Raw genomic sequence first — 18,517 nt, 5'->3', positions numbered from 1 at the left:
TACTATATTTAATCACTCAGCTCATAATCCTACATTGGTTCTTAACAGGCTCAAAAGCATTAAGCATCATAAGAGGGTCTGCATTTCCCTCTGAGCCACAAGGACTCAGACATCTTACGTATCTATGGCATAATCATTTAGATGCAGCCCAGTAAACATTAACCAAGATCTGCTTTGTCTCAGGACTAGCTTTCTAGTGTGATGAAAGGCACTAAGGGTGACATATTTATTGATCACTGCTGTTACAGTAAACTCAGTATAGCTCTCCAGGCTCAGATTTACAATCAAACAGCTATTACAACTCAAATCTTTGTAAAAGAAAGACTGCTGTTCAATGTATCTTCTTATCTTCAGTGATAAAAAGGTTAAAAAGAAATATAAGCATGCATACATTAGGCATCAGATGCGTGAAGAGCTGCTGAAAAGACTGCATTACTACTTCATCAATCTTTATACGAAAACTTTCTGCTTAAACATGAGACTTCATCATCTTTTGGACTAACTTTCCTTCCTTCCCACTTTCTCCCATTCTTGATTTTCAGGGTCTTACCTGGAGGAACAGAGTCCACATAATACTTCTGAGCCTGTTTTCAAATGATTCCTGGTACAATTGATTTTGATCATCATCTTCTTTTACCAGCTCTAGCTCCAACTTTGGAAAAAGGTGCCCTTTCCTCCCAGAAGGATGAATAGGAGAAGCCTCATGACACTTCCTGGCCCTTTCTGGTTCCTTGTAGAGCCTTTTCCCTGGGAAGATTTGTATTATGGTGAACTAGAAGGAGAAGGAGGAGCAGAGCAACCCCATATTTGCTCCTTAATTTATGGACAAAAGCAAGACTTCACCCTCTGGGGGGAGGTTACTCTTCTCAGGAACCGCAGTTCTTTACTGATGCCTTTAGCTTTCCTTCCCTGCTTCATGTCTTACATCAACTCCTCATGCCTCACTGAATGTTTCCTAAACTCTGTAAGCTTCCTTCATTTATTTCTGGAATAGAAAGTGAATTGATAATAAGGTATCTCTAAGGTGGAAATTACACTTACTACTCTCATACAAAATTAAATACAGCTTTCCAAAATTTCACTCATCTCTCATGTCCTTCTCAAGTGGCTTCAGTGAAATTTAGCAAGTGGTTATTAAGAAAGCAGGTGCTACTTGAGGGAGAGAAAAACCCTTTCAGGCTGGAGCTTTCTTGTATTTCTGAATCCTGCAGTGAAACAGACAGAATTAACAGAAGCCAGAGGGCACGTCCTCTTAGGGCATATCTAGTTACACAACAGCTCAGTGGAGAAATCAAGGTGAGCTCCAGTTTACTAATAACTTTACTTGTGGGTAGCAGAGGCTGTGTGGAAGTCTTAGCTGGAGTCACAGAGCAGTTCAATTGCAACAGGCACAGTGCAGCAACCCTGGCTTAGCTTGGACACAGCACACAATGCAATCCTGTTCTGCAAAGTACCTCTGCACTACAGAGAGACTGAGAGAAAGCCAGAGGGAGCAGAGCTTTGAAGGTCACAGAAGTACACAGAAATTAATGGTAGATCAGAAGGTCCTGAGCTGCAGATTTTGTTCTTCACATTTAGTTTCTCTCCCTCTCAAGTCTGTAGACTTGCTAAATGAGAGGCAGGATTCAGTTCAGCTGTGGTTAGCAAGAATTCATTTATAGACCTCACAGCCTACTGCAGCTAACTGTGACACACGGTATCTGCTTAAGACCAGACACTTTTTCGGTCTCTCCCACTACCCATTTATTTCCTTAGATGTTTGTAAATCATGTTTGTCCAAACCCACAGCTCTGGAAGCTACTGTTTGCAGTTTTGCCAGACAGAGGTGAGGCTTCAGCAACAATCCAAAGATTGTGAGCCTGTACCAAAGGCAACATAATGCAGACTGCTAAGAATCAACACGATCAGCCTTGGTTACTTTCCTCTCTGATTGCCCTGAAAAGGTACTTGGGTAAAAACTTTTCCCTCAGCGGTGGGAAGAAATTCAAAGTGAATAACTGACTGCATATTTGATTTTTGTGGCCATTTTCCACCTGCCTTGATCTGTGTGTCTGGTCTCCATCTGAGCAAGCAGGAGTAAGCCATTTTGTAACAGAACTGTAGGCTTTCCCTGAGCAGAACGAAAAAAATCACAGCACGACTTTTATAGCTTGAAAAATAAGGAGAACTTGAATGGGGAAAAATTACAGAAAAGAATTACAGAATTACAGAAAAATTACTACCTTGAGAATTCCAGGTTTAGGTTATCAAAGCTTTCTAAGATGAAGCTGGTGTATGTTCACTATAGGACATTTCCAACCAACAGTTACTTAACTCCTTTTCTTGCACACAGTAAAACTATGGAGACAGAGTGCTTTCAAAAGCTCCTTTACTGTTACTTTTCATAGCAATAGAAAGCAAAAAGGCTCATCTTCTAGCTGAATACAATTAAAGGCTATGAATCAGTAACAGGTAAAAAACAGGCTAAAACTGTAGCAATTTTTTATAAATATGGATGAGTGAGTACACAGTAACTTAAATTAGGTGGGTTTTTTTTTTTTACTTGCCTCACAGAATGTTTCTCACATTTCTTATGAATTCCAGCTCATATGGAGACGTATAAAAATATTATCTTACCTATGCTTTTGCAGCAGCTCTAAGAAGAGTTGGTACATTTTCCCTCCCATAACAAAACTAATCTGGCAAAGAACTTTCCAGATGCTTGGTGAAACCTGTATTAGTTAAGACTACTCACTACCATCTCTGTTTTCAGACATAAGAAAGGGATATATATTATTAATATTGGATTGCTGCCTCAGGCTTAAATACTTACATTTATCTTATGCTTCAACAGAGAAGAAGTGTAAGGAGAAAATTTCCTCTAACCAATGCTAGAAAAATTAAATGTTTTATTGAGATTTTAGTATCTCCCTACTTTCCAGTGGTAGCTTCAAGTTCCTTAGGTACAGATGACCAACCATAGGATTATACCTGTGACTTTTGTTTTCCCCCAAGTGAAAAAGTGCTAGGAAAGTAAGGAATTTAAGAGTTAAGACAATACTGTGAGAACCCAGCTTTGCTTTAAACATGCACAGTACATCATCTACATCTCTTTGCCCTTGATGATTTCTAAGTGGCAGTAGGTTTAAGACAGTGTACTAAATGGTACAGTCTTAGATCAGCTATCAAGAAAGTACATACAAACCTTACTCTTGTGGTCAAGAGCCTCTATTGGACACATAGAAAAGAGCTGCTGACAGCAACATCTCCAATGCTCTTCACATATTCTTTAACAAGGACACAAAACATGCTGAAGGTAAAGACAGACTGCAAAACTGGAGTTCAGAGAGCAGAGGAGAGGCTTAATGGGACTGAGATGACTGCTGGCTGCAGCAGCCTGTGCTATCAGATAACGTGCTGCAGCTTGCTGGGCCAGCTTGAACGTACAGAGCCACGAGCTTTGTGTCCAGACATTGTAATCACATCCTGCTTTTCTAAATGACCATATTTCAGACACTAGTATGAAAAAAATAGTTTAAATTATCAAGCCAGCTGAAATCTGGTATTTCCTACCTTTCAGAAGCATGTGTTGCAATTGTAAATATAAAATATATCAAACACACTATAATAAACTTCAATTTCTCAGCAGGTAAAAATGAGGAAGAAATGACTGTTCTGACATAGTTTCCCTTTCTCTAGGAAAGAAAAATAGCACAAGCTAAATTCCTGGTTGTGTTCACTACTTGCTATCATTTCATTAAGCAATGCATAAATCTGCAATGCTGTACCAAGCACAGAATGCTAGCATCCCTCCATTTATTAAAATCTGATCTGCTGTCAGGTTTGTTCTCTCTCTGCTTCTCAAGAAGCATCTCCTACAGATGCAGGTCAGCCATTTTTGTTGATTTCTAAGCATTTACATTTATCATACAGTCAATCTGTTTTTCCCTTTTTGGTACGATTCATATTTCAGCATCAATACTGTAGAGAGAAAGACAGAATCTCCCTTTTGTAAGGCACAGGGGAATGAAAGAGCATTCTGGGTTCACCACTCATAAACATACTGGTTAGGCCAGTAATGCTTTGGACTTGTTTCTACTGCAAAAATAATTTGCTTTAAAACAAACAAACAAACAAACAAGAAAAAAAACAACCTTCAAAACAAGGAAACACAAACTCTACCAAAAAAAAAAAATAACGTTACCACCAATAAATGTTTTAATTATACACTAACCAGCACTCGTCCTCCAAAGATGTATCCTTTATTTCCCAGTACAGCACACGTGTGGGCTGCTCGAGGCTGAGGTGGATCTCCACCCTGGAAGAATCAATAGAAGTCATTTCACAACGTGGTCAAAGTGTCAGCCAAGGACTCGTGGGCAGTCGGTCACAAAGGCCAATAGGCATCGATAAATAATTTATAAGCACATCCAAGACTCCACAGGCATCAGAAAATACACACAGCTGCTAAGGACAGCTTCCAGTGAGTTCCTTCAGTTGCTAATGCTTAATGTATTCCCTCCTGGTCTAATTTATCAATGATTTATTCAAGTGAAATTCAATTCATCTATCTTTACTTCCTAAGCATGAAATTAAAATAACACATCAGTAACTGCTGATATATTCCAGGAAACTTTACTTTTTCCCAGGTGCAAACTATCAGGAACTGGTACCAGACATCTCTGGGATCAGATTCTTAGTGTTTGTGTAACACCTAACAGCCACATGCTACAAAATCTTCCCTGGGTAAGTTGGAAAGAGATAGCTTTTACTTTTAAACAATAATTTCATTTTTTTTGCATTTAATTTTGTAGGAATTTCAGAACATCTGGTAAATAAAACAAAACCTATGGCAACAGACCTTGTTGCCATATACCTCTAATGAGCCCTTCTGTAAACTCAGCAGGATTTTCTGAATCTCTATATTATTCTATTTAATGTCAGTATTTTACTGGGAAACTGAGTATATCCACTCCTTTGGAAGACTACTGAAATACTGTATTTGCTGGAGGCTATCTGGTCTGTTTATTCTAACATGACTGCATGACTATGAGGGATTTGTTCAAACATTTTTCAATACTAGGCCTCAAGAGAATACAGCAACTGCATTTACCCAGCACTCAAATAATGCACACGTAACCCCCTCATATTAACCAACATTTGTACTTTCACAAATAAAGACTGCAGGCCTCATCTAACAATACAGATAGGTTTTCTGTCTCTCTCTTGGCCTTTTTTAAGGCTACGAGAGCTGAATGTTAAACCAAGAGAGCCTCAATTTCAAGACCACTGTTGCTATCACTCACTGACTGACCTATCAGCTTTATGAAAAAGGAGAGGGGAAAGAAGGGAGGAAGAAATCCCCTGGCCAGCCTTAAATTCTCATAGGGCCAACTCTCAGTTATCTGTGAAAGTTCATCCACGTTGCAATCAACCAAACAGCTTCACATCAAAACAGATCAACAGTGTTCATCAACACCAGCAGGCACCACTAAAACCATTCATAATTTACACCACACACTGCCCAAAGACCTTTGCTGTGTCCCAGAAGGCCTTTGCTAGGACATGCAGCACGGCTTAATGCTTATGCCCCAGCTAAGGAATGTTTCCAGCCCTGAAAGAACTACAGGACAGCCCAAGAGGCAGCAGAATGCATTCTGCAGGACCCACGTGTGCTGTGTGAGGGCCACTGAAATGCCTCCATGCTCTGACTGATTCTCAGCACCTCTCTGCTATACACAATAAATGGTTCTGGGGAGTATTCCAGTGCCTTATCCTTCCAGTATTGGAGAGCTGACAGTAATTTTGTATTTCCAACATTTGAAGTCTGAATACAAAGCTCTGCATTCTAGGTATGAAATACTGTAGCATCTAATCTATACATATTACAAATAGCTCTCTGAACCTTTCTATATTTTTAGTCTCAAAACATGACAGAAAAAACCCAACACCCATCTAATCACATCCTGGAGGGAAAAAGTCACGGTGTCAAACCTTGAGTCCTGCACATTTCAGTTCTGTCAAGCATCCTCCTGTTCAGTGTTACAAACCAGTGTGACACTATGCATATTCCAATTGTTTGTCCTGACATCAATTTCTAGAGCTTGGGAACTATTCAAAATGCAGGAAAAGCACAATTATCTCAGACAGCAAGACTTAAAAACACTCACTCTGATTGCGGGTTGAGACCAAGTTTGTGTGTTTGTATCAAAAACATGAACATCATTATGCCATCCCCAGAAAATCTGTCCTTCCTAAAAGAGAAGTTCAGAAATAGAAAATGTTATTTCATCTTAAAATCTATGTGCTCATTAAAGGGTACAGACTGAGAAGTGATCTATCAAAAAGAAAATAAACTAAACTATTTTATTTAAGGAAAAAAAACCAACGTGGGCTGTTTTAAAGTGTTTTAGAGGAACTTGGGTGTGGTTAAAGCAGACCAGCAGCAGTCAGGAGCATTAGGGATGATGGCTATTCTGAAAACAAGCTTTGAGCTCCAAAATCAGTGGCTGCAGTAGGCAAGTTCTACAATATATCTTACTGCACAAAGTAGTACATTTCCTGTAAGGCAATATTTAGCATGTGAGCTAAGGCTCTGCACTCCTTTGAATGCACATCTATTAATTCATGTGAATGGACACTTTCACCAGACTCCTTCCTTCTGCCATCTGTAGGAGCTCATTGCAGTCATTAAAGCACCTGGCATTGACTTGGTAAAGAAATTAAGAAAAACCACCAGTGGTGTTTGTCCATTACATCTGTGAAGCTATAATATTCCCTGCTATTACTTCAAGGAAAAAAAGAAAATCTAACATACTCTGGGAGTTCTATGCTTAAAATACAGTTACAGATTTTAAATACTGTCTTTGTTTTTACTTTCACAGCATTTTGTTTCACTGTACTCAAAGCCTAGCAGTGGGTGCTACAAATAAATGCTCAACCCCATTCCAAAGTGCAAGAGAGTTTTTCAATAGAAGACTCAAATTTACATTTGTGCTGATTCTACACATAAAAGACAATCAAGCAGACCTTCACACCTAGTGAGCAAAGCAAAAAGGCCATGTTTTGACAATCAGGAAGGACAAAACATTCTAAGTTGCAGGAAATCCCTTACCCAAAATGCATCATGGACATCAAAGCAATCACTCAGCTCATTGTGCTTCCTACAGCCATAGCCCCCAAAATATATTAGCCTGAAACACCAACAGAAAAAAGAAGTTAGCTTTTAACATAGCATTCAAATGAATAAGCTGTAATGATCAGTTTCAAGTTTTGCTTTACCTACTGTATTATGAATAATACAAATACAAATATTTCACGTTGCACCTAATTACACAGAGGACCTTTCCAGCACGAAGGTAGAACTGTTACAGTCCTCTGTGCCTGACAAAAATCCACCTCTATGAGGACAGAAATACAAGATACCTCCAAGTGCCCACTCTGCATTCCTCCACCCACAAGTTTATCACAGTCATGTTTGCAGACACAAGGCAAAATGACACATTACACACAAGGCAGAACATCTCCACGCTTTTTCCACTTCCCATGCTTCTGCAATATTTGTTAGCTTTCCATAAACCCCCTTTTTCAACTAATGTTCCCAAAGCTCAGCTCACAAAGTCCCTCCATAACTCAAGAGATTCTTCCAACTAAAAGTTACTGAACGTGCTGCACTGCAGGCATCCTCACACACCTCCTGGCCTCATATTCCACCCATCAAAGAGCCATGCACAGGAAATGGCTCCTAAAGGTTTGTTTAACTTCAGCATTTGAGGGTATTTGGTATCTTGGGAGAGGGCAATTAAGGAAATGATGCCATGGTGAAGTCATTCCAGACTGACATTCCTAAGCAAACAGTGAAATCATCGTGCAGTACACTAAGATCTGCAAATTCACACCTTGTGAAATTCTAAGGTGCATAGCTGGGCCCCACGTGCTCTTGTTAAACAAAAGGTTATGCTGGTTACACTCTGCCACCTGAAACAGGTGATCTCAGTGTACTGATTAAGTTTATCTATTCAGACTACCGTTTAATTTTGAATGATCTTGCATTAATAGCAAATGCAGTTTGCTTCAAATACACGGAGACACTGGAGCAGGTTGCCCAGTGAGGCTGTGGATGTCCCTCCCTGGAAGCACTCCAGGCCAGGCTGGATGGGGCTGGGAGCAACCTGCTCTAGAGGGAGGTGTCCCTGCCTGCAGCAGGGGTTGGGACTAGATGATCTTAGAAGTCTTTTCCAATCCAAACCATTCTGTGATTCTAAGATACAATTTTTGTTTATCTTGTAGTTAAATTAGAATTACAAAACCAAGATACAGGCCAGATACATCATACAGCTTAATCTGAACATCTCTAGTGTAGAATCCATCAGAAGCATTCACATTTTGAAATGTTTAGCAAACACCACATTCTTACTCATTCACAATAATTTTGTAACAAATAGCTGACATCACTCAGTTGTGACTACAGATGCCACAATCCAGCAACCTTCCATAATAACTGTAAAATCTGATGTAAAATATGTTTTAGCTAAGCATTTTTTTCCCCAAATATGCTCAGTAATTATATAACACATACATGGGCTGGCTTGGATCTTACAATGCAATGATACTGACATGTCCTTGCAATTCTTAGTACTTGTATGCTACTAAAAATACTTCAAAATATACTAAATATACCCTATTGCAGGAAATAAATTAATAGTTACATAACACAACAGAAATTCAATGTCATTTCTACACTGATTTCTTTTAACTTCTGGAAGTAATACAAGTGCAATATTTTTTACCCAAAGACTCAAAGCAACCCAGAAACTTTCCCCGAGCTTCCTAACCCTCTCCTAAAGCAGGTTTATACTTACCATTCATTCAGCTCACACGTGAGAGAACTCTGGTATAAAGTTAGGAGAGTCACACAAAATCCCACAGCAACTCAAGCTAAGATTTAGTGTCACACATCACCAGCCTGTGTTCTCTTCATGTTATAGCACTCCCTCTCTGCAGTCAATACATAATAAATATTGTTAATGTGTTACCTGTCCTTGTACACCCAGCAGGAGAGCTTGTCACGTGGTGTAGGAGGTTGACCTTTAAAATTGGTGATTTTTTTCCACCTATAGGTTCCATTTTTTGTTCGCAAATTAACATAATACAGCTTAAAAGAAAAACAAAATCACAACATTTTCAGTATCAATGGTGCTGAACGATCTGGCGCAAAGCGGCACCAAAACCAACATCCCTACCCCCAGAATATGCTGTTCCTTTAAAAATAAAAACACAGTCTGAACTTTATAATAGATAGCAACGCATGGCAAGAGCCCCATTCACCACAAAAACACAGTTAAAACATTAGTGGCCAGCTTCCTTGCCTTCTCTGTCGGACCAGTATAGTAATACCCTGCTCCTCCTGCCAACAGAAGCCTTGTAAGCAACCTGCAGCAGCTCTCCGTTCAGTTCTAATAACCACAGGTATTTCTACCTGACCTAAATGGAATACCCACACCAAAATCAGCAGTGTTTGAGAAGGGACTGCTAACCTGAAAGGTGACGGCAGCCTTCCTATCAGTTATTTTCTAGTCTGCACTGAACTCTGCCTGCCTCTGCACTAAATGATAGCAAAGCCGCTTCGCTCTTTGGTTACTGTGAAAACCAGCAGTTATATTTTATCTACTGCTCATTATGTGAGGAAGGTAATCACCAAAGTGATGTACAAGATCAATTTCAACTGCCACTATCAATTTTTTTTTTTAAAGTCCTCAGGAAAGCTCTGGCAACTCTTAGAAATAAAATGTTTCAAACTGAGTCTCGTTCTGAAGCTACGATTCAACAAAAATTCAAAGAAAAACATAAATGGAGTTGAACATTAAAACAGAAAGGGGGTTTTTTTGGTCAGTTTAAAAGTACACTTTTTCTACAAACAAGAGTTTCTCCTTACATTTCTCCTTATTTCAGTCAGGTCAGTATTCCTGTTTGTTCAAATACGACACGTTATGAAGAAAAGAACACAATACCCGATTACTGTATCCTTTATCATCAAATCCACCAAAAATGTACAGCTTCCCATTAATGCTCGCTCCACAGCTTCCTGACATGGAGGTAGGCAGCTCTCCTTCCATCAGGTGCATCGTCCTGCAATTTGGCAAGTATATTAAGTCTCACAATGCTGCTTCCAAACATGCCAAAATGAACAAACTCAAAGTACAGGTATTAATGATTTTTGTGCTTAAAGCTAAAAACACAGTTGCAGTTTGCTGGCTATAACTAGTAGAAACCACAGCTGATACAGGAAGTCAGGCTCTGGTGGTATAAGAGTGCTTTCACTTGAATATTGTGCATGCATTTATGAAGCTTCTCAAATTAAAAGGCTATTATTATGGCTAAAAAATAGTTATTAAAACACTGGAAATAGTATTAGTGATAATTGCAAAAACTCCTGAAATTAGAACATGGTATTGTTCTTTATAACTGAAGTGGAGAACTGAGGCAGAAGTAGAAATACAGGTCTGCAGTTCTCACTAATTGTGGTACTGGATCACACCTCAATCAGTCACTTCTCAAACCACAGTTCGCACAACACAAAAGCTTTAACAGTGTCAGTTTCATCAGGGAGCATTCAGCAGTCCCCAGCCTTCTCCTTGCCAGTGTCACCTACAAACCAGTAATTTCTGTTATGTCTCTTTCCTCAGGCACGGCCTCCCATCTGGTTCCAGTATTTCTTTTCTCTGCTAGGCCTACTGACCAGACAATCCCATTCACTCCCATCTTTGCCACATCTGCACTTCAACCAGATGCCTTCAGTTTCTACTACTGGTGACCATAGAGAAGGATTCATGCAGCTTCGAGTTCTGATGCTCGACCTTATCCCAGCCTACAAGAACTGAAAGCAGCTTCCTTTAAAAGGAAAAGCTTTACATGTCCTTAATCACCAGATGTGAATGATGAACGTGTGACCTTACTGAACACTGTGCTGGACAGCAGCAGTACGGGGCACTGTGCCCAAGTATCTTTGCTCTGCCATCAAAGCCACCTTCCCCTTCTCTGCTCTTGCTCTCTTGTTCCTGTGTCACGCTGTGCACTCAGCTGTATGCACACAACTGCTGGTGCTGGAAGTGAACGAACTCAAAAACTGATCCATCTGAAAACTAAGTCTGAAAAAAAGAGAAGTTAAATATAACTCGGATCGCTTTCCTGATCCAATTTCCTACGTGCCCATATAAACAGCTGTACCAACACACATGATACAGCAACACGGGGACGGGGGAAGGAATGAGAGGATATGGGGTTGCTTTGGCCAGCCCTTTCACCAAGAGACACAGACAACAACAGCCAGAATGCTGCTTTCAAAGTCAGTCATTTGACCAAAGCGTGGAATTTCACACATACTATAAGATGCTCTCCTGAGACAGACCTGATCCCCTTCTTCCTCAATTTCAAATTGATGTTTTTCATATGGGTAAGCAAGAAATACATAAACAGTTGGGATACTAGAAAAGCAGCTGGCAGAGCACACATATGAACCCAAATTAATCCTACTTGACAGAGTGAACACAATTACAGTAGATTCCATAGGAAAACTTTAAACAGAAGCATTATTATCTCTCTATATACGATATATAAGCAGAGTAAATAAAAAAATGCAATGATTAAAGTGCTAAAGACATGCAAGATTTGGTTAGTTAAGAATTACTTTTACAAATACACTCATAACACAGTTATAAGTAATAGCACAAATACATGTAATTGTAAATAGATCAACAACCCAGATATTTAAATAGTCCTTGAACATTAATGTACGGAGGACAAGGCACAAGTAAAATACATCTATTCTAACAGCAGAGACTTAAGTGGCCATTTCAAACATTCTTTCAAGAAAAAAAGCAAAGCAAACCCCACAATCACATTTAAGCAATTAATGTGTAATTTGGAAGTACACGTGTCTGTTTTCCAGTCTTCGCATTACACACCTGCAATGTGAACTTCCAGTAACCAATAACTCACATAACTGAAGTCTTTGCATGGCAGCTAGCTATAACCTACACAAATACCAATTTAGTATATTAATTAAATATAAATAATTCAACTTACCATAACCCACTATCCATTTCATAGATCCAGAGCTCATCATTAGGCAAATACACTTCATTTTCTTCAATCGACTAAAACGGAACAAAAAAAATCAGATGTTTAATCACTCATATATTATGCACCATATATTTTAAAATGAACACCAGATCACGTTACTTAGCAACATGGAATGCTCTTAAGGATATGACCTACCAGAACAGTCATGCTTTTTTGCTCTGATTGTTACCTTTTCGAGCACGCAGCTCAATAATGCTAATTTACATTTTATACTAGAAGTTCAAAGAAGATGTTTTTCCTTTTGCACTGGGTCTTTCCTCAAGTCACTGAGGCAATTCCAGGCAGAACATAGCAAAACAAAGAGAAAAGCATAAATGAAAAGCACATGAGCTGTTATGGGCAGCAGCAGCATGAAGGACCTTAACCAATTGTCAAATACAGAAAAGCTTAATGGATGTCATAACATGAAGGAGAAACCTGACTGCTCTGTGAAACAGGAGCCGTATATGAAAGAAAAATAATTTGGGAAATACTGATGAGAAAGGATAACAGCCAGGAAAAGCAAATCTGAAAGAACGTGATGGCAGAACTCCAGCTGAGTAACTATTGTGTCATTATTGCCTTAACCTTTGCGAGGAATTAAGGGAATAAGCAGCCAGAGAAATAAAAAGCATAGATAAAAATGAAATGAACGAGAGTAAATGAGCTCATACACAAAATGGAAACGTAGTTATTAATTACTGATACTCATTACTTGCCCTTATTATTACCTCATCAGTTTTAGAGGTGTTGAACAGGCAAACAAGCACTACCTTTGGTACACTTTATCCTGCCAGGTGCCTTTCTCTGCCATAGCACACAGTTCGCAGCTTTAAAGGAAGCGCAGAAGTCTGCTATATTTAATCTAGGTACAACTGAGGCCAAGTATTTGCTGGAGAACCAGCTCTGAATAATAAGCCACTGGGCAATAGGCCACCAACAGCACGTAAAAGGTAAAAACAAAGTCATGTGTTTTTGTGAAGGGTTACACTGGTCAGGTCAATCCAACCTGCGTTTCAGAAGACTATGGCACAGAGATTTCCAGGGAGTTAGATGCTGCACAGCTGTAGAGTATTACTGGATTTAAGGCCAAAGAAGCATATTAGACCTTCCTGAATGTGACAGATCATCTGATGTGTTCATATTTGAGAGGCAGTTAACTTCCTCAAAGTTAAACCATGACATCTTCCTCCTACACCACCTACTGACGGCCCTAACAGGAAAGAACCCTGCAGGAACAGCTCACAGGACACTTCACAGCTTCCCAACAGCCCTTCAGTTTCTCTCTCTGTATTTTCAATACTGGCAGCACAACTCCTTTCGGGTCAACCGATCAAGCACTGGAGCACAGAAATCCTTCAGATTCCACAAGCCGCTCAGCTCTATCCCATTGCTTAAATTGAGCACTTCAGTTCAAAGAAGAATATTCTGATTTCCAGAAACCAGAGGGACCTGATTGCCCCAGAAGCGTGCTGCTGCCTGCTCACAACATACGATCTCTTCTAAACTTCACATCCAGGAATAACTTTGTTTGAACACAGAGCAGTTTTGCTTATCTAAAAGCTAACCTGGGAAAAACAAGGAAAAAACAAATAGTGAGAAGCAGCATGTTTTAACCTAGACGAAGACCAGGACTGCTACTTTCAACATGCACATCTTAGGACCAGTGGGTAGCACCATGGATAAAATGAACTGTATACAACACTGTGTTCTTATTTTAAAGGCTAAATTAACTCAGAACTAAGAACCACAAGGATTTGTTTATACCAGAACTGACAGTGATGCCTTGAAGGCAAAGAGCACCTGTGTTTTCAGCCTGATACCAGCTTAGCTGTGAACCAACAGAACTGCTTTCTAAGGAAGAAAGCACGCTGCGCTTAACTACTAATGAGCAAAAAACGCAGGGACTCAACAAGAGCACAAATTACACGGTGGAGAAAGAAAAACAAACAACAAAACATCCGCAAATTAACGCTGACACGCCCGAAAGAAAGGAGGAAAGGTATTTAGCCCAGAGCGGTCGATCACAGGTTGAAGAAGGGTCGGGCTCCAGGCAGCCTTCCTGAGCGGGGTTCAGTGAGGACCCAGCAGGGCGGTTAGGAGCACGGCGGGCTCCTCCCTCACAGCATCCACGACGGCCGCGCCCAACACCCACCCCGCGCGCCGCCGCCGTTTGAACCTCCCGCCCCCACGGCGCGCGCCGTCCCAACGGCCAATCAGCGCCCGCGCTGAGGTAAACAGCGCCGCGCCGCCGGCCCGCGAGGGGCTGCACCGGCCGAGGGGGCGACGCGGAGCGGCGAGGCAGCCTCCTCTCAGTCTTCTGTCAGTCCCCCGTCAGCCCTGCTCCGTACCGCTCCCTCACCCCGGGGCGCCTCAGCCCCGTGAGGAGCGCGCGCCCCCCCGCCGCGCGGCTACGCGTCCCCCGCTCGCTTTCCCTCTCCTCCCTCCCCTTCTCCCCTCGCCCTCGGCGCCCTCCGCCCGCCTTCTCCCGCCTTACCACGTATCCCCCCCACACGTAGAGAAAGTTGCCGTCCACCACGGCGCAGTGACCGCTCCGCTCCTCGGCCACGCAGAACTGCTCCATGGAGTCTGCCGCCATCTTAGGGAGGAGGAGGAGGAGGAAGCAGCTCGCGTGCCTCAGCGCTCGCACCCCGCCAACGTCTCCTCTAGGAGAGGCTGCGGCTCGGCGCCGCTCGCTCCCCTTGGGCGGACGGGAAGCGAGGAGGGTCCAAAGGGTGGGGCGGCGGCTGGCTGCCCTCTGCCCTGTGCTCCGGCGCTGCAGGCGGGGCAGGCTGGCGGCGGGGCTGTGCTTAGCTGGCTGTTAGCGGCTCTCCCGGAACGGGACCTGTCAGAGAGGGTGCACAGCCGTGTGTGTCTAGTGAGGGGCATGGAGAGATGGATTTGAGGCCAGAAACCTGACGGTAAAAGCACGGGAAGGTGCCGAGAGTAGGATACCTGAACATAAAGCCAGTGCAGGAGTCGGAAGGGAGGCTTGTGTTGAGGCAGAGCTCAACGTGGGACGTGGCCTAGGACAACCATAGTGAAACTTGGCTTGTTCAGCCTGGAGAAAAGAAGGCTGCAGGGTGACCTCATTGCAGCCTGCAGTACCTAAAGGGAGCCTGCAGACAGGAGGGGAGTCAGCTCTTGGAAAGGGGAGATGACAGCAAGGCAAGGGGAAATGGTTTGAAGTTGAGGGAGGGCAGATGGAGGTTGGATGTCGGACAAGTTTTTCACTGTGAGAGTGGTGAGGTGCTGGAACAGCTGCCCAGAGAGGCTGTGATGCCCCGTCCATCCCTGGAGGTGTTGAAGGCCAGGTTGGATGGGGCCCTGGGCAGCCTGGGCTGCTGTGAAATGTGGAGGTTGGTGGCCCTGCATGGCACAGGGGGGTTGGAGCTTCGTGATCCTTGAGGTCCCTTCCAACCTGGGCCATGCTGTGATTCTCAGAAACTTGCTTGTCTGGCTCCTGCCAAACAGCAGCTGTGAAATACTTTCTGATAGAAAAACAATTGTGTAGCATTTCAAACCACTGACCTTAGTGAGGACTATTCTGTGAATTGCTACAGTCTGATCTTCAGCTCTAAAGCAGATGAAGTGAGAAGATTCCAACCGCAGGTGGCAGAGCGCTGTAGAGGGATCCCAGGGCTGCTGTGCAGGATCTGCATGTTGGGGCCATAACGTGAAGGAGAAACCTGACTGCTGAACTTAACTGCATGGAGCTGGTGCTGCAAGCTCACTGTGAACTCATCAGGGAATCATTTGAGTTGGACAGGACATATAGAGGCCATCTATTCCAATTCCCCTGCAATGAACATGGACATCTACAGCTCCATCAGGTGCTCAGAGCCCCAACCAGACTGACATTGAACATGTCATCTCCCATCATGATTCCAACTACAGTTTTTCTCTGAGTGGTCACTACCTTTCAACCCCCCCCAACACACACTCCTCCTTATTGACTTGCCCTTGAGCAGCAGGCTGAGATATGCATTCATTCCCATTTTAGCTCCTGCACTGTTCAGTCAACAACCCAGTGAGTTTCAGCCAAAGAGTGGATCCATTTGGAATGAATGGAATTTGAAATAATCCAGGTACAGCTCTTCATGAGTAGCAGTGTAGAATTTCTGAGAAACATATATTTGAACATCTGTAAAAGGACACAAAGTGAGACACATTTCCTGTGATCAAAAAGGGAGGACATTAACTGTCAATGATTGTTAAAATTAATAAAAGTAAGAATGATGCACTGGGATGATGATTAAAGCACAGGAAGGAAACATTTGATGGAGAAATACATCTGTAAGTCAAGTAGAGCTATGATGTGATCTCAGAAAGATACTTCGGGCAGTATGAAGCAGCTCATGTTTTTTGACCAGTGGAATACTGGTCAAAAACGAGATAATCTGTCATGTTTGGTATAACAACAGTTCCACCCATCTATCTTTGGCTCTAGGCAGATGTGCTGTGTGATCATGGAAGCACAGAATGGCTTGGGTTGGGAAGGGACCCCAAGGATCGTCAAGTCTCAGCCCTGTGCCATGCAGGGCCACCAACCTCCACATTTCACAGCAGCCCAGGCTGCCCAGGGCCCCATCCAACCTGGCCTTCAACACCTCCAGGGATGGACGGGGCATCACAGCCTCTCTGGGCAGCTATTCCAGCACCTCACCACTCTCACAGCACACAACTTCCCCCTGACGCTCAATCTAAACCTTCCCTCCTTGAGCTTAATTGATCACGAACCATCAGACTGTCTCAGTCAGCTCCCTCCTCTCAAGCCATGAGTGCTGATGCTATAGTACTCATGTCAAGAGTCATTGCAAACTGGAGGCGAAGAGCTGGGCCTGGCTTCCAGGGCATGAGAAAGATGGTTCTGGGAACAGAAGTCTGTAGCTCACACTGGAATACTTTTATATCTCTGGTGGGAGGCTCCAGGCAACCTAACAGAACCCCAAGCACTGCAGGGTGCCGCAGGAATTTTCTCTGTGTTCCTGGTTTGGTCATGTGTTTTAAAAGAAATTAATATTTCTTATGTTAGAAGAGGGCTACCTTCCTTCTCTGGGTGAGACATTGGCAAAATCAGATTTTTTTTTATTTTATTTTATTTTTTTTAAGAAGGAAAGACAGTAATCTTAGCAAATAGAAGAACTTACATAAGGGTTCATAATTCACACCTAGCTGAGATGAAAAATGGATCGTGTTTCCTGCCAAAATAGCTGAGACCTGTCAGATGGTAGCTTTATATCTAAAGAGAGTAGATAGATTCAGCTTCGCCCATGAGCTTCCTCCAGATGAGGGGAATTGATTTTAAATGATGCAGTTGAGAATGGACTACAGAAAATAAGCTGACATTTTCAATCTGGCTTTATATCCCCAAAGTGTTTTGATTGAGGATCTTTCTTTCAGTTACTTTTTGAGCCTTCTGTGAAACAAAGCTGTACTTTAGCAGATGAGGCTGGGAGGATTTTGATGAAGCATCAGTCATTTTTTGGCTGGAGAGGAGGCAGCTGCCCCACAGGACTGGAACTGCAAGAGGTGCAGTGCATTTACTGTGCTTTGTACCAGAACTTAGTATGCTGTGACAGACTTCAGATGCTCAAGCTCAAAGGAAAAAATGCGTGTAATTCCCTGCCTGTGTGAAAAGTCAGTCGTGGGGGCATTTATAGAATCTCAGAATCGCTCAGGTTGGAGCTCCCAAACCCCAACCCCAGCCCACCCGCCTGTGCCCACTGCCCACATCCCTCAGTGCCACATCTCCACAGCTCTGTAACACCTCCAGGGAAGGTGACCCACCACTGCCAGGCAGCTGTGCCACTGCAGCACTGCTCTTTTGGAGAAGAAACCTTTTATCCAACCTGATTCATCTTTAAAGATGCTGGAACATTGACACTCACTGCTGCAGGGCGATGAACTGAAGAACTTTGAGTTCATCTTCACGCGTCGTCAGTGCTCATCTTCAGCATGGAGCTGCTGTAACGTGAAGCTGTGGGTGCAGATCAATACAAATCTTTTACAGTGAGGGTGGTGAGGAATGGGCGGCCCAGGGAGGTGGTGGAGTCACCGACCCTAGAGGTGTTCAAGGAGCGTTTGGATTTTGTGTCGTGGTTTAGTGCGAACTCTGAGCGAGTTTGACTTATACAAAATTTGGGGACAACTGACATTTGTGAACACGATGTTTGGATGGGACAGATATGATGTCAGAGCAGAAGAAAACAGACCAGGATCACCGCGTGCCCTTCCTTTACTAAAGGTGATGAGCAACAGACCTCCCAATTCCAGCACACTGCTGACAGCTGCGACCCAGGCCTGACGAAACTTAGACCAACCGATCCGAGAGAGAGGAGAAATTAAGAGTCGAGCGATGGAGCGCGAGAGCTGCAGCTGCACGCGGCATCCCGGCCGGCCCGGGCCTCCTCCCACC

The 18,517-nt window shown here is 42.8% G+C and overlaps 1 protein-coding gene across 2 annotated transcripts in view; it reads right to left on the bottom strand.

Moving 5' to 3' along the window:
* Positions 1–14,867, bottom strand: part of KLHDC1 (kelch domain containing 1) — a 28,719-nt gene extending 13,852 nt beyond the window's left edge. Inside the window, exons 1-7 of one of the 2 annotated variants that reach the window (XR_008209712.1) lie at positions 14,597–14,867; positions 12,064–12,134; positions 9,990–10,107; positions 9,015–9,133; positions 7,094–7,172; positions 6,150–6,233; positions 4,214–4,297 (exon numbers count right to left, since the gene is read on the bottom strand). Coding sequence is in view for 1 of the 2 variants with exons in the window: in XM_052696645.1 (XP_052552605.1) it covers positions 4,214–4,297; positions 6,150–6,233; positions 7,094–7,172; positions 9,015–9,133; positions 9,990–10,107; positions 12,064–12,134; positions 14,597–14,698 (657 nt within the window). In the remaining variant the exon portion in view is untranslated. The remainder of the gene's footprint in view (positions 1–4,213; positions 4,298–6,149; positions 6,234–7,093; positions 7,173–9,014; positions 9,134–9,989; positions 10,108–12,063; positions 12,135–14,596) is intronic. The other variant, XM_052696645.1, reaches the window with a different exon arrangement.
* Between the last annotated feature and the right edge of the window lie 3,650 nt (positions 14,868–18,517).

Source organism: Tympanuchus pallidicinctus, unplaced genomic scaffold, assembly GCF_026119805.1.
Source record: "Tympanuchus pallidicinctus isolate F22 unplaced genomic scaffold, pur_lepc_1.0 scaffold3, whole genome shotgun sequence".
Lineage (NCBI taxonomy): Eukaryota > Metazoa > Chordata > Aves > Galliformes > Phasianidae > Tympanuchus > Tympanuchus pallidicinctus.
The sequence above is the reverse complement of the archived record's forward strand: the minus strand, read 5'-3'. Positions and strand labels throughout refer to the sequence as shown.